Raw genomic sequence first — 22,725 nt, 5'->3', positions numbered from 1 at the left:
GGCTACTAAAAGAAGGAAAGTACTTCACAAATTAGAGAAATTAAAATTTGATATAACCTGCTTACAAGAAGTAGATATTAAAAAACAATATGAATATATATTAAAGCAAAAAAAAAAAATAGGGAAATTATTTACGTCACTGGCACAATCTAAAAAAAGGGGTGTGGTATTATATATTAAAGACACAATTTTGGCAGAACTAATCTATACAATGGAAGGATTTTGATGGTGGAAATAATGGACAATAATGTTAAAACACTTTTAATTGCAATTTATGCGCCAAATGATAACCAAGAAGAATTTTACAGGAAATTACATATGAAAATAATTGAATTGGACTATGTTAATATTTCTAGATGGGAGATTTCAATGGAATAATCAATGACCGGTTGGACTATATAACGCAGAAATCAACAAAGAAAGCTAGAAAGTTACTACCAAAATATTTCTTTCGAATGATAGAGGAAATAAATCTAAAAGATGCATGGAGAGAGAGAAATGTGGAAAATAAGCAATACACTTTTTACTCAACAGGCATGCATCATAGTCTAGAATAGACATGATATGGATGTCAGCAGAATTATTGGCTAACATACAAGATACTGAAATAGAAACAAGCACTTGGGCAGACCATAATCCAGTGACAGTTATTTGGAAAGGATACAAGAGGAGATCTAGATGAACTTTAAATAATACGATCTTAAAAGAAAAAGACTTTAAACAGAAAATAGAGAAAGAACTTGTTTTCTTCTTCAAAGAAAATAGAAAAGAGGATATATCTTTACAGAATCTCTGGGACACGATGAAGGCCTACACAAGAGGCTTGATAATAGACTATACAAGGAAAAGAAATATAAAACAGAAAAAGACTTTCAAAACATTGGAGGATGATTATAAAGAATTGGAAAAAGACCTACAGAAGACCTACAGAGATGCAAGCAACAGAAAGACAACAAGAAATTCAGGAAGAGGAGGAGCCAGCTGGAAGCATAATTAAAGAACCAGAATGGATGATACAACAAATAAAAATAAAAGGCAATAAGGAAATAGAATTCAATATGATAATGATTGAGGCAATAAAACAAGGGAGGGGGTGTTTTAAGAGGAAAACATGCTTAGAGAATAAGGATAGAACTAAATAGTTGGGAAAAGAGAAAATGGAATCTAATAGAGAAGAGAGGAATGAGTAAGGGGAAAAATAGAAAATGGGAGACAAGCTAGAAAGCGATGAATTACTTCTTTAATGGAAACAAGAGATGATGGTTGAAAATGAAAAGATAAGGATTCCCCATGAATGTATGTATTAATATTAAAGATGTATAATTGTTAAAAGTAATAAACACAAAATTAATATTGTATCAGAGGATTAGCATTAAAGATATATAATTGAACTGTAATAAATAAGAAAAATAATATTGTGAGGTAGGAAAAGAAGTAACATGTGGAATCTGTTAGACTTGAAATAAGGTAGTGAAATATACTAATAAAGGGGAGTATGGTATTACTAGAATGGTACAATATGTTAAATGCCAATAGAATGTATATTGTCTGTTTTATTACAATTGGGAGTAGGAAGAAATTTTGTTTTAGGTGTAATGTGGCACAACTAAGAATTAAAAAGGGGATAAATAAATAGAAAATACAAATTAACATGAATTTATGAATGAGGTGTGTCACCATGGCCCTGGAAGGGACTGTGGCTGATTGGATGGTCACCCTTCACAATGATAATGCCCCCAGCTGAGGGATTACAACATGTTTTGACGGCCTTCTGAGCCCATTTTGAAGACCCCCTTGCTGAATGTAAGGCAAGGACCAAAATGAAAACCATAAACCAGGGGTGGAGGTCGGTGGCTGAATATACCCAGGAGTTTCATGAGATGGCTTGGGACCACCCACATGGGTGGGTGGTCCCAAGAGACTCTGATGAAATCTTACAAAAATGGGTTAAATGAGGAGGTCTACCAAAGCTGTATCTCCCAAGCCCCTCGAGACCTCCAGCGCTGGTATGTGTTGGCAGCTGATATGGAGATTGACCTGGCCAAAAACCGGCACCATAGGGGCTACAACTGGAACAAGCCTCCACCTTCTACCCTGAGAGAGGCTCCTAGAGCTGCCAGAAGTGACCTAGCTGCCATATCCAGGTCCATGGCTTATTTCAGATGTGAGAAGGAGGGGCATCAAGCTGCTGATTGCCTGGCTTCAAACCAACACCACCAGAGGGAAGAAAGTTGAAAAGCCACCAGCCAAACATTGCAAAACGGCCCTGAAGGGCATGGAAGTCATTGAGTTCGCTCCTCCAGAACAGGAGGAGTTGGGAACTCCAACCACCTCAGGGGAGAGTAAAACCGATTCCGATGATGACCCCACTGGCAAGTCGACACATGGGCCTATGACCATCCCAGTGGAGTTAAGTGCCTTCATCTGGCACCCAAGGGAAAATGTTAGCCCTATTGTATTCTGGATGTACAAGGTGTGTAATTAGCCCAGACGTGATGGAGAAACTGGGGCTGAGACTTGAAAGTGCCCATAGCAGTTTGCCAGTTGGATGGATCAGTAGCTGGGGTAGGCCTGGCTCACTTTGTGATGGAGCCAGTAGAAATGTGGATGGGGGACCACCAAGAGACTTTGTGCTTTATTGTGGGCCCTGGGATGGAGATCCTCTCTTTCTTGAATTGCTTTCACTCCAGAAATGGAATCCTCATGTGAACTGGAGGAAGGGACTGTTGCATGGACTATAAAAATCTGAACACAGTGTGTGTAGAAAATGTTTATCCACTCCCCTTAATGAAGGAAATGCTGGCTCATCTAGCCAAAGGAAAGATTTTCACTAAGCTGGATTTGAGAGAAGCTTACTACAAAGTTCGAATTAAGAAAGGAGATGAATGGAAAACCGCATTCAATTGCCCTTTGGGATGTTTCCAGTTTAAGGTGCTACTATTTGGATTACAAGGAGCCCCCACTCTATTTATGCAACTGATAAATGGGGTGCTGCATGAACATCTTTACAAGGGGCTTTTGGTTTATTTGGTAGATAGTCTTGTTTACATGGAGACCATGAAGGAGCATATAACATTGGTGCGATCAGTTCTGAAAAAACTCAGATCTGCTGAACTGTATGCCAAATTATCAAAGTGTGAATTTCACCAGAAAAATTGACTATTTAGGTTACCGCATATCACATGAGGGAATAGAAATGGACCTGGAGAAGGTTCAAGCAGTCATGGAATGGGCGCTCCCATGCACCAGAAAGCAGTTGCAAAGCTTGCTAGGTTTTGCTAATTTCTATCGACAAGTCATCCACACCTTTGCAAAAATTGCATTACCCATTACTAATCTCTTAAAGACAAAAGAAGTTAAACCAAAGCCTAGCCAGCCCCTTGAGTGGACCATGGAGTGCCAAGCAGCCTTTGAGAAACTGAAACAGTTGTTTGCAGTTGAACCCATTCTTAAGCATCCCAATATGGATGGTCCAGGCCGATGCCAGTGACGTCGCTGTGGGGATGGTTTTACTACAAGCCAATGCTACTGGGGCCTTACAGTACTGTGCCTACACCTCCTGGAAACTAACTGAAACTGAAAGGAGATGGGCAATTTGGGAGAAGGAAGCATTTGCAGTCTGATGGGCCTTACTAACTTGGAGACATTTCCTAGAAGGGGCAAAACACCCATTTGAGGCGTGGACAGATCACAAAAACTTAGAGCCTTTTAAAGACACCCCACCCCCCGAAAATTGTCACCTAAGAATATTCATTGGGTGCAACATTTTAATCCTTTTAATTTTTCCTTACAATACCTTCCTGGGGGGGGGGATTTTTATGGCGGACGCTTTATCGAGATTACCACAGTATAATAGCACCCGGGCAGAAGTGATCCATCCAGTTGTCCCCTCCAAGCAACTGGCTGCCCCAGTGGTCACCAGAGCCCAGCAGAAGGCAAATATTGATATCCCTACTCATTTAACCAAACAGCTAAAAGGGGCGGTGAAAATGGATGACTGGTTTTTGGCTCACTCAAATGAGTGCACTATTCATGATGGCCTGGCATGGGTGGGTACAAAGTTATATGTCCCCGCCAGCCTTAGAGGTACTGTTTTGCATAAAGCCTACAATTTGAAAGTCACAGGACATTTTGGGTTTGTGAAACTATTACATTTAGTTAAATGGCAGTTCTGGTGGCCCTCTTTGAAAAAAGACATAGAAGCCTACGTGGCTAGTTGTCCTGTCTGTGCTTCTGCAAAGAATCCTCCTGGCAAACCAACCGGACTGCTCCAGAATGTTGCTAGGCCTAATGCTCCATGAAAAGAAATATCCATGGACTTCATTGTTGAATTACCTGAGAGTGGGGGAAATACAGTCATTTGGGTGACTATAGACTTGTTTTCCAAGCACATGCATTTTGTACCCTGCTCGAAGATTCCCTCTGCTAAAATGTTGGCAGGAGAACTGTTTATTCAATGTATGTATAGGTTACATAGTGTTCCTGAATGCATAATTTCAGATGGGGGGGTACAATTCATCTCTCACTTTTGGAGGAAATTTCTAAGTTGTTAGGCTCTGCCCAAGGCCTAAGCTCTTCCCACCACCCTCAAACTAATGGGGCTTGTGAAAAAACTAACTCGGTACTTGAACAATACCTCAGATGTTATGTAAGCTATCAGCAACATAACTGGGCTGAGTTACTACTGTTCACAGAGGTCGTTTGTAATAATTCCATCCATAGTAGCACTGGGTTTACCTCATTCAAAGTAGCCTCTGGTCAGGATTTTGTACCCATTCCTGAGCTTCCTCAGGAGAAGCCCCAAGCCCTTTCACTGGTGGAATGGATTGAGCAGCTTCAGCTTATATGGTCTGTCACTCGTAAAGCATTAGACGAAGCTCATCAAGCTCATAAGAAACAGGCAGACAAGAAAAGAGCTTTGCTGAAAGGTTATTATGTTGGAGATAGAGTTTTCTTGTTCAATACGTACCTACAGTCCACACAGAAGTCAAATAAATTGGGACCTAAGTATGTAGGTTCTTTCCCCATTGTACGGACTGTAAGCCCTGTCATGGTATAGTTAGAGCTGCCTAAAAGCCTTAGAAGGATTCACCTTGTGTTTCATGTTAGTTTGCTGAAACCTGAATACGCCTGCTCTCTTCAGCCAGACCGACCTGCCCCTCCTTCCCCCCTCCTTGTCAAAGATGAGCAGCATTTTGAGGTCAAAGATATCTCAGATTCCAGGAAATATAGGGGGGAAATTCAGTATTTGGTTGTCTAGAAACACTTTCCTCCTTCTCAGTCTGAATGGGTGAACATGCATGATGTCAGGGCCCCTAAACATGTACAGCTGTTTTGCTCTAAATACCCAGATAAGCCTTAATGTATTATTGTAAATGACCTTATGTTCTGCTTTGTTCCTATTTTGCCTGTTTTCTACTGTTTTTTTCCCCAGGGCTAATGCTTCTACTGCAGGAAGGCTGAACCTCAGCCTCCCTGATTGCTTGCTGTCAGCTTCTGTAATAATGGAGGGGGTGGGACAGATTGGCATTTGGGTGGGGAAGTGAGCTGGAAAGAATACGGCATGTGTGTGAACCAAAAGGGAGGATTGCTGCTGTGCAGCTTCATGGACTTGTTTATGCCCAGTCAAGGTCAATGGTCTCAGCATTCCAGATGGGTAAAAACACCTGAAGATGCACCCCACATGACACCATATGAAATAGGGATTGATTATTCACTGTGGCTCCCACTGTGGGAGGGGATTGGGAAAACTTTCTATATGTAACTTTTATGCCTATTGCCTTAGATCTTGCTTTTCTTTCATTGGAATCATTTCAAACTCAGTAAAAGTACCTCTTCTTTACAACATGGGAGTCAGGGTTTTCTTTCTTGGGTTTTGAATGGAGACATGTCTGACACCCTGAGTGAAGCAGCGAAGATTTATAAAAAGTGGGCTGACAAGCACTGGGCTCTACAACCAGAGTTTAAGGTGGGGGACAAGGTTTACTTGTCCACAAAATATCTGAGATTTAAGTTAGCCTCAAAAAAGCTTGGTCCTAAGTTTATGGGCCCATTCCCTATAATGGAGCTGATTAACCTGGTTACAGTACAACTTCAACTACAAGGGACCTTGGAGGTCTTCTAGACCAGCCCCCTGCTCCAGCAGGAGACCCTATACCATTTCAAACAAGTGACTGTCACCCACAACTTCTGAAGGCAAGCTGTTCCATTGGTTAATTGTCCTCACTGTTAGGAAGTTTCTCCTCAACTCCAGGTTGCTTCTGTCTTTGGCTTTAGTTTCTATCCATTGTTTCTTGTCCTGCCCTCTAGTGCTTTGGAAAGTAAATTGACTCCCTTCTCTTTGTGGTAGCCTCTCAAGTATTGGCATGCTGCTATCATGTCTCCCCTGGTACTTCTCTTCACTAGACTAGCCATGCCCAGTTCCTGTAACCGTTCTTCATATGCTTTAGTTTCCAGTCCCCTAATCATTCTGGTTGCTCTTTTCTGCACTATTTCTAGAGTCTCAACATCTTTTTTGTAATGTGGAGACCAAAACTGGATGTAGTTTTCCAAGTGTAGTTTTACTAAGGCTTTGCTAAAGTGGTGCTAAATACTTCACGTGCTTTCAATTCTATTCCTCTGTTTATACAAGCCTATCTTCTCTAGGGTTGGGTAGTTGTTGGCAAAATAAAATCGTATATCACATCCTAGTTACAATGGTAGAAGGCCTACCATGTATCACAATCTTCATTGTTGGTAGAAATTAGTTTTATATAATTAAAATGTTAAAAAAGAAAACATCATTCCATGGTATACAGTAGAAAGCTTTTTTTAAAATGGACAATCCAATTTCTCAATCATAATAGAAAATGAGGGCAGTCATACCTGTTAAAATGATATCTACCACAACTTCTTCAAATGTAGGATTCTTGAAGTTTACAATGATAGAAGAATGCTGACCAAGACAAGAACTGACACTAGCTGGTTCCATTGGTTGAGGTATCCGACCAATACCCGACAAGTAAAATATCCATTCCTCAAACTGTAAATGGATAGAAAGGCTCATATTTTAACTAGATTAAGTGTTTTAGCTTGCTCTAAAATAAAATATATACATCTTATATCAAATAAAAATGTATAAATACATTTGACTCAGTGGTGGGATTCAAATAATTTAACAACTGGTTCTCTGCCCTAATTATTTCTTCCAACAACCAGTTCACCAAACTGCTCAGAAACTTAACAACCGGTTCTGTTGAAGTGGTTTGAACTGGCTGAATCCCACCACTGATTTGACTCCATGCCAGTCAAATAGCTTTGGTACTCTTATGTTTATTACAACACAAACTCAGAGCTAGAGTGTAAGGAAAATACTTTTACCACAGGAGAGTCAGTCTTCTGCTGCTTTCCCACTGAATCCTGTTGATTCTGATTACTATAATTCATTATGATTTGGGAAAATGCTATAAGACAATTTTCTTTCTTAACAAACTGGTTATTCCTGTCATTGTGACAGTGGACTAGTTTCTTCATCACTATAGCACACAGAACAATGGCTTCTCATGGAGACCTATTTTTTGCATTTTTATACAACAAAAACATGATGTGGGACACCCCCCAAAAGAATAAAATATTTTGAGGAATATTTAAAAAGGCAGAATATTCTATAAAGGGAGAAATGGAGAAACATGTTTTTAGAGGCAGAAAGCAACACCTTCTTTCCTTAATAGCCTCAGTAGATATTTTGTGCCCATTAAGAAAGATTGGGCCAGCTTATTCAGAAACCAAACCTTTTAGAAATGCAGATTTGGTAATCCATTCAAGACAGGAAATTTTAAAACAAGGCAGAATGGTAGGATTAGCCCTCACTCAAAATCCAACACAGGACAAAATTATCAAGCCACAATAGAAACACCCTTTCAGATCAGTCCAAACTTCAACTAAACTTAGCTCAGGCAAACACTAGGATTTGTATTTCCTCTTTTGGCTATGATCCCTACATAACCCCTATATGATCCCATAGGAATCGGACAAAAGCCAATAGAAGACATGTTCTTGCACAGGAACAGGAAGCTCAAATACAAAGTTCAAAGAAGGTATAAAAACCCCTGACCCAGGAGTGCTGTTGCTTTTGTTCATCATTAAACTTTCTTTCCAATTAGCCTCCATGTGTCTTTCTCCCAGCTTGGAACTGAATCAGATGGATATTTCTTCCCACAGTGACAAATCTCTTATGAATCAGATTCCTGCTGTGAATAACTATTGCACTATTTTGATAACAGTGAAAAAACTATAAAAACATTAAATGAAAAATTACTTGACCTGAGAGCAAATAAGTTGGGCATTCTACACAGAAAAGACTTATTAATGAGAGTCACTTTTATAGAAACAAGTACTTTGTTAAGAAATCCAAAATACATATTACGTACAGGTAATGAAACATTTCAAAGTAAATATTTTTTAAAAAAATACAGATACTTAAGTAACAGTGAAGCAGCACAGGTTATACCCCAAACACAGTATCAGAAATTAAATTCTTTTAACACAATGAATTGCTTCTGCACTGGCAATCTTGTTTCCAAAAGTTGTATTTCCCATACTGGGAGCCCCTACCTCAGTAGACCTTCAAAAATTGTTCTAGAGGATTGAGGAATATTGGAGTTCATCCTCACTTCTAAGCAAATACAATTAGTAAATATGAATACATTTGCAAAAAGAACACAGTTCTTGACAGTTGGACAGTTGTATGTAGAGAGTTAGCACCCACCACTCTCCTAGAAGAATGAAATATTCTAAGGAAATATCAAAAAGGCAGAATATTATATTTCCCTGGATGAGAAAAGGAGACAAAGCAGCTTCCTGCAGCTCCCTGCCCCACCTTCACCTCCCTGCACCAGGGTGATGGGATCAGGGCATGATAGAATTAGCCCTCTACCAGTGGTGGGATTCATTTTTTTTTACTACTGGTTTTGTGGGCGTGGCTTGGTGGGCATGGCAGGGGAAGGATACTGTAAAATCTCCATTCCCACCCCACTCCCGGGGGAAGGATCCCCTCCCCCCCCACTAATCTGCTTTCCAGCTCCGTTCTCCTGTGCAGGGCAACAAAGAAGACCCAGACAATCAGCTGTGACTCGTGAGACAGAGAATAGATGGGGCGGGGCCAGTCAGAGGTGGCATTTGCCGGTTTTCCAAACTACTCAAAATTTCCACTACTGGTTCTCTGAACTACTCAAAATTTCCACTACTGGTTCTCCAGAACTGGTCAGAACCTGTTTAATACCACCTCTGCCCTCTACCCATCTCACCACATGGCACATGGGAAGATTGCATCACCCGTAAGATTCAACCAAGCCACCCCTGCATGGCCCCATGGGAATCTGACAACCAATCAGGATACATATCTTGCCACCAGAACAGGAAGCAAGTTCAAAGCACAGAGAGGGCATAAAACCAAGGGACTCTCAGCATCTCTTCCCTTTTCGCTCAGGAGCTCCAAGGCACATGGTCCTGTCTACCATTAAACCTTCTTTCCAAGCAACTTCCATGAATCCAGTGTCTTTTTTCCCACTTGGAACTGAACCCAGAAGGATATTTCTTCCAACATATAAAAATAACAATTCTAAAAGCATTCCAGAAAAGTAAGGACTTTTTATAGAAGATAGCAACACCACCTCCTCTACGGATTTCACGATCTGATCGGTAAACACGATAGTCTCTTATTGTGGTAATGGAATCAGGGAGAGATGCGTTGAGCCATGTTTCACAATATGATGTTCGAATTTAGCCATATTTAGTAAGAGGAGAAATTCAGGTATTTATTTGCAAGACTTCTTGCATTGAGTAGCTTGCATTTAAGGCCAGTTGTGGTTGGAATAGAGGTAGTTAGGGGTGTGCGTGCCTAGTTTTGAGTGATGTTGGATTGGATGGGGTGGGGTTGGATGCGGAGTTGTGGGTTGTGTGACTTTCTTTTGATGCAATCAGCTCGGTAGTCAATGTATAGATCCTTTTCTCCATTGTCTAGACGGTTTTTGAGTTATGCCATGGAGTTCACGGGAATGGATTCTTTGCAGTATGGATATGTCTGGTTTTGAGCGAAGTTTTTTGTGGTTGGGATTGGTTTTTGCAATGGAGTTTATTGTATGAATGAATATGCATTTGCTGGACTCATTTTTGTATACAACTCTACAAAATCTTGGGGCTACAGAGCCATCATTGTATTTACACTCAGGGCCATCTCTGGTTATTTCAATGATATCTTCAGGAGAAATGTTTGTTATATTGGAGTTGCTTACAATATCGCGAACTTTGGTGATGTAGTCTGATTCATTGGTGCCTTCAAGACCAAATAAGATAGCATTTGGACATTTCTGTTCACGTTCAACGGTGTCTCTGATGAGTAAGGAGATATTATTTGTGGAATTATTTGAAGAGATAGTAATTGTTTGTGGCTGTGGTTTAGTGGTTATTTTTGCTTGTAGTTGTGATTGTAGTTGAGGTAGTGGTTGTGGTTATCATCTCATCAAGCTCATCAATACTCATCAAGCTACACTTGTATCAGGCTATAGCAGCCACTTGTACACTCTTCTGCTCTCCAGAGCATCTTTCCCCTGCCCTGTATAGTACATTTGCTCTACCCTACACTGCAACCACTTACCTGCCACCTGAGACTTGTGACTTCTTATCAGCTTCCCCATTGGCTTTTCTGGTTGGAAGCCAGCAGGAAGTTGCTTGATCAATGATGGCAATAGAGATTACTGAAATTGTTGTTCCTAAGTAATATGGCCAAATGTTGTGTTTTATAGCTGCATTGTTAGCAAAGCAAATTAGTCTCAAGTACCATCATGTAGCCACGACAACCTCTCATAATTATTACTAAAGATCTTAATTACATTATAAGCTATAGTCAGAAACATAAGGGAAGGAAGGAGGAAGAAAAATATTTATCTTTATATACTGCATATTCACCATACATCTATGGATAAGTCAAACCCAATTTTGGAGGTGCATTTATTTATAATTTATTTATTTATAAATTACAGTTGAGCTATACTATTAAAAACTTGCTTTTATTGTCAGCCTAACAATTACTTGTGTTAATATTAGATAATCTGTTATTCATTAAATGTAAGTGGACATTCCTACCTGTGGGCATTTGAAAATTATGCTTGCAGTGTGATTTGTTCTTCCTAATGCAGATGGACAAAACAGAACTGATATTTCAGTAGTGGAATGAGGAGCAACAGTCAACTGCAAAAACATGGATAGGGAAGAGAGCGATGAAAAGCAAACAAGTAAACAAACAAACAAACAAAAAACCCAATGTTCCTTTTTTTTCTTTCCTTTCTTTTCAATCCAATTCTTTTCTTGTTCCTTGTATCAACACTGTTGATATATACATGATTAATGTGTACCACTGTATGACTTCCCTACTCTCAGCATGCAGGATCTGCTAAAATTGATAAATACACTGCAGTAAACAGTACTAAGTGAAATCACAGCATGCTTATTCCCTAGAAACTAGATAATGTATTGCTAACCACAAAAATGGAACTGGGGTTGCTTTTAACATATGGGGGGAAAGAGAGCTTCGGTTCTTCAAGTCATATACTGCTACCAAATTTTTTTTCCTTTTTTTTGCACATCACAGAGATACTTTTAAGTCTTGCACATGATACAATCTTATAAAGTCAAAATGCAATTTTAACTAGCATTATACAAGTTATTTTTAACTGAAGTGTCTCTATGCTCTTCCAACACATACAAATAAAGAAACTATCTTGCTGGGACTTATTTAGTTTAAATTAAAAGTGACTGATTCATTACTACATGCAATGGCCACATAATCATTATAAGATGTGATAAAACTCAAGTCATTTAAGGAAGGTCAGACAGAAATAAAATAATTTTCAATCCAGTTCCAAGCTTGATGTTAGTCTGGGTGTGGCTTAGCTCTGTGCTCAGCTATAAAACTCAGCTCTGGTCTCGTCCGTCTGCTGAACTGAAACTTACTTACAATCTCTCCTCTCTACCACATTGGAAGAATCTGCTGTTGGTATTGTTAATTTACTTCATGTATTATTATGTATATAAAGAAGTTAATGAATCCTATTGCATCAGTTATCTGGGTGTGCTTTCTGGATTTAATTTTCTGTAACAAACTATAACACTCTCAACCCCAGCTTTTGTATAGTTTGCAAGCTGACCAGACAGTGGATGCAGCCTAAGTCTGTCAGTAAAGATCCCCTGGGCTCCAGAATGGGACACTACAATCTCCACTTGGGCAGTGAAAGGGGCAATGGCTCCACTTATCATCAGGTCATCTTTCCCCTTGCTATTGTTTTCATAGATTAGGTTGGGCTTGTCAGTGGCCGGAGTTCTCTTCCCTTTGCTGGATTGGGGAGAGACATCCATGAATGGATGCACCACCTGTGTCTTTTCCTTTGTCTTCTTTAGTGCCTTTTAAGCTTTCAGCTGGCTCAGGGCCATCATTGGCTGTGGTGCTGGACAAGCCCAATCGCCCGCCTGACTATATCAGAAGCAGGCACCCAATGAATGCCACAGGGTCTCCTTTGGAGTTGAGGAAGAAGGGAATGACGAGGTTCTCCATCCCAGTGAGCACCTCTCTTGGCTTTTTCAGGGTCGATTTCCTAGACTTGCATGCTGCTTGTACTTCATCAGGTCCAACTGGTACCATTTGTCAGATCCGTGTATCTGCTATTCTTCAATGGAAGAAGAGAGGGGGAAGTTGGTACAAGTAATCTTTTTTGATGTAACCTGAATATATTAAATCCAATATTGATTCTGTATAACTTGCACATGATATACATCCAGAGAAGTGGAGCCAGATGTCCAGAAACTTGTCACCTCTGGAAGAGATAACAGGATGAGAAGGGATTATAAAAATTCCAACCCTGGAAGAAACTCCTGGGAACTCTGCAAGATACGTTCCTAGAGAAGGGGAGAGGGGGAATTAACTTGTTGGTTCTTTGTTTGACTAAATCCACATCTGAATGAGGGCGGGGTTTAATTTCATTTATCTATGACTGTATGACTGGGGGTATCTTAGATTCTGCTTTGCCTAGTGTTGAGATAAAACCCCTTTCAATAAAGGATTCCTTTTGAAACACCTAGTTTTCAGAAGTTCATTCTTTTCGGTTGAAGGGAAAAAAATCCAATGCTCACATAATGCTTGGAGTTCGTCAGGGACCCCTCGAGGCAGAGAATTCTGGTACAACTCCTGATACAGCACATCTCGGAAATGGTAGATCAGCAAGCACTCTGGCCACCCTCTCAGTTTCCCCACCAAACCTAGGAATTCATTGATGTACTTGGCCACAAGTCTGGTCTTTTGCAATGATGCTTTGGCTTGGTGTGCACATGAGGGGTCTCCAAATTGATTCCGGTGTCAGCTTTGGAAGTCATATTAGCACCAGAAGCTTCCATGCTGCCACATTCCTGAACCTGGGAAATTGGGAAGGGGAATTTTATAGAGTGTTCGTAGTTACACATAGTAGCATTCTTCTTTACAGTCAAGGTCCTGTTATTCCTGCACCTGGATGAGGAATGGTTAAAGGGATGTCTCAAGTTGGAAAGGATGATGATTGGAGTGATAGGTACATGGAGTGATAGGTGCATGGGATGGATTTTGTGATTTTTAATTATTGGAGGAAAATCTGGAACTCTCAGATTTGGGTTTTCCCAGATGTGCCAGTATGACAACTCTGATAAAATGGAACTTTGAGAAAATGCCTGAGTTTTGGAGTTGGAGTTCGTTTTCCTGGAACACTAACATCTAGAGCTCTTCCATGAAAGTATCCACATCCCCAACTCCAGCACCTCTTCACTGTGGAGGAGCACCACCCAATCTGCTGCCTCACCCTCCATGCTCTCAATGACATCACCACATCATTTAAGTAGACAGCCTTGTACTGGTCCATGTGGTTCTACACCTGGTTCAGGAAGTAGGCTAGCTTTTCCGGTTTCCCTTCTCAGGCAGGGAGACTCTTGATTGTCCTGGACCAGGATGTACCCAATGGTAACCCACCGCCTATGAGATTGCATGTGCCTCAACTCCTGCTGTACCCTGGGGCACTTGGTCTTGTCCCAGGGCCAATTGGGGAGGTATGGTCATCTCTTGGGAGCTCCCTGCAGCTTGAGTCACAGTCCTCAGCATTGTGGGTTGGGTTCAGGAAAGCAAAGGCCGCACAGTGGTTCAGGGTTGACCAGCACCAGCTCCTGGTTCCAAGAAGGTTGAATGCACCGATGTTGCACCCCATACTTTCATGCCCATGAACTGTTCTCAGTTGTTCCACTGAAGGACTCCAGTACGAAGTCAGGAAGTTCCAGTCCGCCAGCTCTTCCCAGTCCGCTGCCCTCCTGGCATTGCCCTTCTGGCTTTCCATTTTGATCCATGGGTTATAGTTACTCCTGGTAGGAATAGGGGGAAATCCTCCTCAGCAGCCTTTCCCACTTTTCCTCTCTGCTTTCTTGGTTCGCTCTTTGGATCAGATCATGACCACTTGCGCCTCGCAGTCTGCTAGAGTTCCCACTGGCACCTCCATGGATAGGGCCACCCTGGTTTTTGCTGCCATCTCCACTTTTCCTTCTGCCCCAGACATCTTCCTCCATCTCCCCTCACAGCACTCTTGGAGGTAGCCAAGTAGGCTTCAATATGGGTTAAAAAGAGAGCTGGTTTACTGTCCTCTGTTCGACTAGCGAACCCAAGAAAAGTAGACACTCTCAGGAACTTTAAAATTCCAAAAGTAAAACTTTATTGGATGCATCATTTCAGCACTGAAGAAATAAAACCAGCTCTGAGGTTTTCCTATGCAATGCTACATAGTTAAACATTAGTTTCCCCTTCTTCCCACCCATAGTGATCACACTGTCCAATTAAGAATCAATCTTTTGTTTTTGGAACAGTTCATTTCTTTGTCAGACACCTGCAGAAGTGACCTTGATGGGTTCTTGGCTTGCACGGTCTATTCTTGGGTTGTCTGTATTCCTTCTCACCCTTTCCTTCCTCCCCCGCACCCCAGTTCATTGGCAAATTGAATAGAGATAAATATTCAAATGGGTCAGAAACTGTTCAAACTTGACATCTCTCTTTTTGCTGATTCCACTTCCTCTTCAATTTAGTAGGATTAAATAATAAAATATTAAATAGAAATCTATTCCATTCTCCATTCTCAAGTGTTTGTGCCACTATGTAAAAATCCCACTGGAAGGGAGGTTATATATCTTTGATCAACCTATTCATTTTAAGGAAATAAGTTCTGAAAAACTAGTATAAAATAATATTGGCTTATTGGAGCTGTTTACAAAAGTTAATACAAGCTTCAAAGGAATGATTTGATTCAAAGAAGACTCAGACTATTTTGTAGTACTAAAACTTAAACAAATTAGGTAACTTCAGCAGCTTTGGAAAAATTTAGAGATTCAACAAATTTGCTGACTTTGCTAAGACTCACTGCAAAAACTAGCAAGAAACATGCAGTTCTCTTATACTGAGATGTGCAACTGGTTGAAGAAGTCTGTAAAACACTTTAATGTATTCTTTTAAAATCTTTCTGTCATTTTCTTAGCTTTCTTCAATATATCATACTAGCTCTATACCTGTGCTTCGCTACGAAACTATGTGATCAGACTTAGTTTTTCGGGAGGAAAATAAGAGGGAAGAATTATGCCTCTGCCTACCAGCATCCACTGGTATTCATCTAGCTAGCATCCTGTCAGTGTGTGAGAGAGTTGAGAGCTGTTTGGAAACTGAAACATGGAAACTGAAACAGTATTTGCTGTGTGAGCAAGAAGGAGACAGCAAGGTGCTTGGGTGTGGCTTAGCTCAACCATTCTGTACTAAAGCTGCTTGCTGCTGTGAAACTAAAACTGAAACAGAAACTCCTGTCCTCTGCTTGTGTTTTGCATTTGGAACAGATTTCTTTACAGGTGGGGAAGGGGAGTAGAACTTATTTAGCATCAGAGCATCTTAATAATAATATATGAAATACTAATGTTCTGATGGTCATTTTGAAAAATCCTTTCTCAGGGAGCACCTAGAAGCCAAGAGGAACCTACATGCTAAATTTCAAGTTTGTAGGCTTTACGGTTCTGGAGATTTTGTGATGATGTGTGAGTGGTATTTCACTTTTATATATATAGATTTTGTTTTTTACCTTGTACATGAGTTCATTGCCCTTGAATGCCATAACCTGCTAACCACAATTTACTATGATAAAAAGAGTGTTATACCACTCTGTATCTTGCTAGCATTAGCTGATTAAAAATAACTAAACAAGTCAGACCCACTTAATACTTAGATGGGATAACAGTAAGAAATCCAGACTGCTAATTAGAGCAGGGGTCGCCAATCTTTTGGACCTCAGGGACCACCAAACTCATAATTTTAAATCCTGCAGACCAGAGACCCTGGGAAAATCCCTCCAAAAGTCTGCAGGAAAATTCCCCGTCCCATTTTCCTACCAATTGATCATTCTTTATTTGGGATTGCAGGATACCATCTCCAGCTCCGTTCTCAGGGGGAGAAGAAGAGAGAGAGAGCACGCCTTTTGGCTTCATGCAAGAAAAGAAGCAGAAGCAGCAGAAGCGGCAGAAATCTTTCTTTCTCTCCCCAAAACTCGACCAGAAATGAGTCTTTGTGAGACTTGTCATGCTGGCACAGCCACTTGGAGCAGGATGCCTTGCAAGGTCCCAAAGACTCATTTCTGGCAGAGTTTGGGGGAGAGAAAGAAAGACTTTTGTTGCTTTCCTTGCGTGCAGCCAAAAGCAGAAGAAGAAAGAAGCAAAAAGAAGCAGCCTGGTGGCCAAGTAAGGCGTGTGGGTTGAGTGGGGCAAGTTTCCCCCCTCTGCTCACTACCTCATGTTGTTTGCAATGCAAGCAATGCAAGCTTTGTGTTCCTGCGGGCCATGTGGCACAGCCTTGTGTTCCTGCTCAGCCTGGATTAATTGCTTTGGGGGGTGCTTTGGAGGTGACATTTCTCTGCGGACCACCAAAACTTTCTCATGGTCCCCGGTCCACTGGTTGGTGACCACTGAACTAGAGTACAAGGTTGAAAAACTCATCCTCAGAGAAGACAAAAGCAAACCATTCCATACTGTTGTGAAGACAACAGAATTAACCTGTTTATGAAGTCACCAAGTCACTCAATTCATATATTCTTTGTGACATAAGGGAATGCTAAACATTAAAGCTTCCATAATTTAGGAGATTTTTTTTCCAAAATAATTGTAGGGACTTCTAAATTATATTGCATTGTTTTTCTTTGCTCCATTTGTGTTTACTTCTAACTCTTACATCATTCTTGGGCTTTGTTTTAACTTCATTCAAATTTTGGCCTGAAATTCCACTTGTTTTCTACAAAATACAGAGTTCATACAGACAGTTTTTTCTTCTAAGCAATAAAACAGAATATGTGAGCAATATTTAAATTGTTAAAGGAATGTGTTTCATATGAAACATTTTCATAAATAGCAATGTTTATCAGTTAAACCTACTTTGGTTTTGGGGTCAATCTCCATTGAAAAATGGCCTGGATTGCTGTTCACATATTCCAATTCTAGAATTTCATATGTAGAATTAACCAGAGGAATATGCTGGCTGACCCACCTGTAACAAAACACCGCAAAAAATCCAGTTATTTAATTCTGATAAAGTACTTGACTAATTCTGATGTTGCTGCTGGTTACTTTATTTAAATAGCACTTTGTTTTCTTTGAAAAGTTATTCAAGCAACTATCTTCAGCACTATTCATTTTGTTTTTACCAATGCTAATACTGATTTTTTTATTTTTGTGGCAAAGATTTCACATATTTTGTCATCATGAATTGACAGAAATTCTGATCAAAGAAAAGAAGCATTCTTCAAGGTAGAGTCATTACCATATTTAAAAACCAGTAATGGATTCTAATAGAATTAACACAGTAAGCATGATGTATTAAAATAATCTAAAGCATTTTAATAACAACTTTTGGAAATGAAAGTTAACAGCTTTAGAATCAGATTAGTTATATTTTAAGATATTATATAGATCATGCTAGCTAGGTATCAATTACAAAAGTTTTTGAAAAAAATATTTTGCATCCGGGAAGAGATAATATGCATACCTACACTCCATAAAAATCTGTCTTCAGAAAAACCAGACAAAAATTAATAATTACCAAAACATAAGTGATAATAATTTATAATAATTTATAATTCAATATAAATAATTGTCAAGGGCAACTTCTCCAAATAGCATTTATTATAGCAAAACTGCTATATGTCTTCATTATCTTGTAAATCTGAGCACAAAATATAAGATGGCTATGTTTATGTTTTCTAGTCAAATGAATGCCAGGTTTTCTCCAATTGTGTTAACTATCAATTCCATTTTGGAATGACTAGTCTAACAAAGAGAAGGACTGGGGGTGATGCGATAGCAGTCTCCCAATATTTGGAGATTTTCACAGAGAAGAGATAGTCAACCTATTCTCCAAAGCACCTGAGGCAGGATAAGAAGTAATGAATAGAAGCTTATCAAAGAGAGATCCAACCTAGATTTAAGGAGAAATTTCCTGCCAGTGAGAACAAATTAATAAATGGAACAGCTTGCCTCCAGTCGGTATGCCATTATTTACATTTTCAAGAAGAAATTGGACAGTGATTTGTTCATTATGGTATATGGTCTCCTACTTGAACAGGTCATTGGACTAGAAGACCTCCAAGATCCCTTTCAACTGTGTTATTCTGTCTGTAGGTCTCAGGAAAATATTTATAGCAGGAAATGAACTATTATGCTGAAACTTCATTTTTGTCTGCAGTAAAAAATTCTAATGTAGCTGAGGATTATCTGTAGTCTCCAGCCAAGTCTGCCAAGATTTGAACTAATGGTTAGTTGTTTCAATATCAAAGAACAATAACTAAACCCATAATTCAGGTTAAATATAGGATTGCTTACTTTCCAAGTTCACATTCTATTTCAGGCAATCTTATTGGATGAGGCATCTGTCCAATCAGCTTCAATGCATACCAAAACTCTCCTAATTTCTCTGATGTAAATATAACACTAAAATAAGAGTTATAAATCTGTTGGTAAAATTATCTTGTTAGATAAAAGACAACAACAAAGTGGAAGGGAAGATAATAAAGGGGATCAGCAAAGTGATCCTGTTTTATCTTAATTAATTTCTTACATCTAATCACAGGTTAGGTATATTATCATCAACATTATAAATATCATAATCATTATCATCATCACCTCTTCCTCCTCCTCCATCATTAACTAGCACAAAGTAAATCATGTGTATATAGCCATGCAGTTTATCTATAGGATAGACTAGTAGAATTAAAATAAATAAAAAGTACAGACAAGAAATTTTAGCTAAAAATAATATTAGGAGTAAAAAACCATAAAGAATGTCATATATAAATCTAAAAAGTTCAGACCACAGAAAATAATCTAATCCACAAAGAACATACAGAAATAAGATTGCATTACATTTCTTCTTAAAATATTGTAGAATTAAATGCCTGGATATGCCAAAATAAATATGTGTATATCCTATCTTTCAATTCTAAAACTATTTTTATTTTTAAAAGCACCAAAAATACTCCAAAATTGCAATAAATTCTGCTCCTTTCATTATTTCCTATTATTTATCTAAAATTACAATGCCAAAATTTATAACGTGTAATGATCTTCAGTGGTAAAAATAATGCAGATAATTTTCTTCCTAATTTCACCAAAAATAGGCTGATTAATTAATAATCAGTGGAGACAATCTGAAATAGATTAACATATTCTATATCTTTCTAAGCTTACATCAGAAATGTATGCTCACAGAGATCAGTCTAGAAGAAAAGAAGCTAAAGAAAAGATCATTGGTGAAGGCAGAAGAAAACAACCACTGACTTTTTCACTGTGCTTCTTTCATTAGCTTTATTGAGGCTGGTTCCTCTGAAAGCCAGATGGTACTTTTAAGTTCACAGAAAACATGAAACAAAAGTCATTCATCACCAGGAATGTATTTCAAGGGGGGAAACTCATCAGTTTGAAGGTTGTGTCCCAAACAGAAATATTCATAATACAACATTAAAAAGGCAACATTAAAAACAAAAAATACAGGTACTTTTCAACTTATAACAGTTCAAGTACAGGTACTTTTCTTTTCTTTTTTGGTAAATTTTATTTGAGTTTTCACAAAGAGAAAAAAAATACAAATAAAACATCTTTTTTGAAAGTAGCGTAATCCCGGGTTACATTTCTTCGTATAGACACAAATTCAGGTTCATGCTCCTTTTTACATTCTACTCCATATCTTATTACTATTTTACATTTTCTGCATAGCTTCTCCCCTCTTTTAATTTTCTCAATTTTATTTTAATTATCTTATCTCAATTCAAATAATTGTATTTATATTTTTGTCTGTCCTGTTTCAATTATCTATTATCTTTTCTCTTTAAACAAAATTTCTCCTGTAGTTACTGATTGGACTATGATGCCTTTATATCTTTTCCCTAAAGTTGTAACATTCAATATAATACATAACTTCCATTCGAATTCTGCTTGGTACATTCTTAAAATACACACCGTATTCTTTAAAAAAGAAAAAATTATAAATGTATATAATTAAAACAACATTCCATTCCAATTCAATTCTATCATTAATATTAATATTCATTAAAGTCTTAACATCTTTACCATTACTTTTCAATTAAATATCATACTTCTATGGGAACAATTATAAGCTTTCCATGGTTAATTCCCCCCACCTCTTCACTTATATTTTATAAAACATTAACTAATTAAAATGTTCCCGTTCCTTCCTAATTCAATTTTCTCATTTATTTTATTTCACTTATTTTATTCACAAACATTTCACTAAATTACACTATTTTATCCCTTATTTTAATCATACGTTGTTTCCAATTTTCTAACGTTATTTCTATTACTAATGTAACAATACAATCTTATGTACCTTTACAGAATCCCTTTTTCAGTTAGATTTTCACCCATTATCTCTAAATAGGTCCTGTTTCTCTATATCTTGCTCCAGTCCTTTATAACTTCTTTTCCTTTCCTTCTTCCCTCTCTTCTTCTCTCTCCCCCTTTTACCCCCTTGTCTCTCTACCTCTATTTCTATCTTCTGTATTCCCCTTTTCTGTTGCTTTCCAGTACTATACTTATTTTTTGAAGTATTTTTCTTTTCTTTGGTTGTTTTTTAAGTCTTAAATTCTCCATTCTCTTTCCCCCCTTTTCTTTTTCTTCCCCACATAAAATAACTTGTTCATTAAAGATGGCTTCTTCTTTCTCCCAGTCTTCTTGTTTTGCAGACGTTTCTTGTTGTTTCTCATAGTTCCAAATCTCCATGTCTAAGAATTGAAAAATGAAGCCAAAAGAACCCTTTCCTTCTTGTGCATCTTCTTTGTACTTTTTAAGTTCCATTTTCAATTCATCTAGAAATGGTGCCATTGTATACATTTTTAAACAACCACCCGATTGATTTTAGTCATTCAAATATAATAACCAAGAATCCAAAGATCACCAAATAATCCAAATACACGCAGGCTGTTTCTTTTTTGCTCTTTTTTTTTTACTTTCTCTTCCTGGGGTTACTATTTAGTTGCAAAGTTTCAGTTAAAATGTATCTTTTAGAAGTCTTGTTGAAGTTTTACTGTAGATTTACTGAAGTTTTGAACTTTTACTGTAGAATTTTTTTAATGTCCAGAAATCTTTATTATCCCTTTGGCATTTTGTTTTATTTTCAGCTTAATTGCCTATTGATGTCAAACTGGATTTTTCCGATTTCTTATTTAAGTCTCTTAGTTGTCAGTATAGGGAAGGAGAGAGAAGGAAAAAAAAGCCAAACCTTTCCCTTTTCACTTTCCTTAGCTGCTTCCTACTCTTCTTTGGGAGCAATGTTATTTTTTTGTAAGTTTAAATTCAAGGGTACCTTGGTTGTTGCTTTTACAATTTAACCCAGTCAGCCAAAACTTTCACTTCTTATCTTCCTCCTGCACATTCTTTTCCGGTCGAGTTCTTCTTTGTGGTGGCCATTTCTGACCACTGCTGCAACCGCCTTCAGGAAAGGGAGTAATGGCCAGCTGAGGAGGAGAGATGCGGCTCTCCTCAACCCTGCTGGCGGTCTTCCCCCTCTTCACCACCTCTATGGGGTGGCTTAGCCCTGAAACCAGCCGGCTCGGGGAGCTCCAGCAGCGAGCCCAGACAGAAACCGTGCACGATCGCGGATTTCTGTCTGTCGCCGAAGCCCTTCAAACCGGAAGTTCCAGTACAGGTACTTTTCAACTTATAACAGTTCATTTAGTGACCATTCAAGGTGACGACAGTACTGAAAAAAGGACTTATGACCATTTTTTCACATTTATGATCATTGCAGCACATGATTTACATTTAGATGCTTCATAACTAGTTCATATTCATAACAGTTGCAGCATCCAAGGATCATGTTTTCATCTTTTGTGACCTTCTGACAAGTAAAGTCAATGGGGAAGCCAGATACAATTAACAACTGTGTTACTAATTTAACAACTGCAATGATTTACTTTACAAATGTGGCAAGAAAAGTTGTAAAATGAGGCAAGACTCACTTAACAAATGTCTCACTGAGCAACTTAAACTCTGAGCTCAATTGAAGTCATATGTTGAGGACTACCTGTACTAAAGCAATCTAAAAGTCATTCATTCGTAAGATGAATGCACTGAGTAATAAGCCACTTTTATTAATATAAA

The 22,725-nt window shown here is 38.6% G+C and overlaps 1 protein-coding gene across 1 annotated transcript in view; it reads right to left on the bottom strand.

Moving 5' to 3' along the window:
• The window catches only part of CFAP47 (cilia and flagella associated protein 47), a 410,718-nt gene that overhangs the window by 182,293 nt on the left and 205,700 nt on the right, over positions 1 to 22,725 (bottom strand). Inside the window, exons 30-33 of the mRNA XM_087937909.1 lie at positions 18,934 to 19,041; positions 17,491 to 17,602; positions 11,122 to 11,226; positions 6,865 to 7,021 (exon numbers count right to left, since the gene is read on the bottom strand). Coding sequence (XP_087794035.1) covers positions 6,865 to 7,021; positions 11,122 to 11,226; positions 17,491 to 17,602; positions 18,934 to 19,041 — 482 coding nt within the window. The remainder of the gene's footprint in view (positions 1 to 6,864; positions 7,022 to 11,121; positions 11,227 to 17,490; positions 17,603 to 18,933; positions 19,042 to 22,725) is intronic.

Source organism: Pseudonaja textilis, chromosome 7 (genome assembly GCF_049901715.1).
Source record: "Pseudonaja textilis isolate UNSWEBS1 chromosome 7, rPseTex1.2, whole genome shotgun sequence".
NCBI classification, from domain to species: Eukaryota; Metazoa; Chordata; class Lepidosauria; order Squamata; family Elapidae; genus Pseudonaja; species Pseudonaja textilis.
This window is presented reverse-complemented; position numbering and strand designations above follow the sequence as displayed.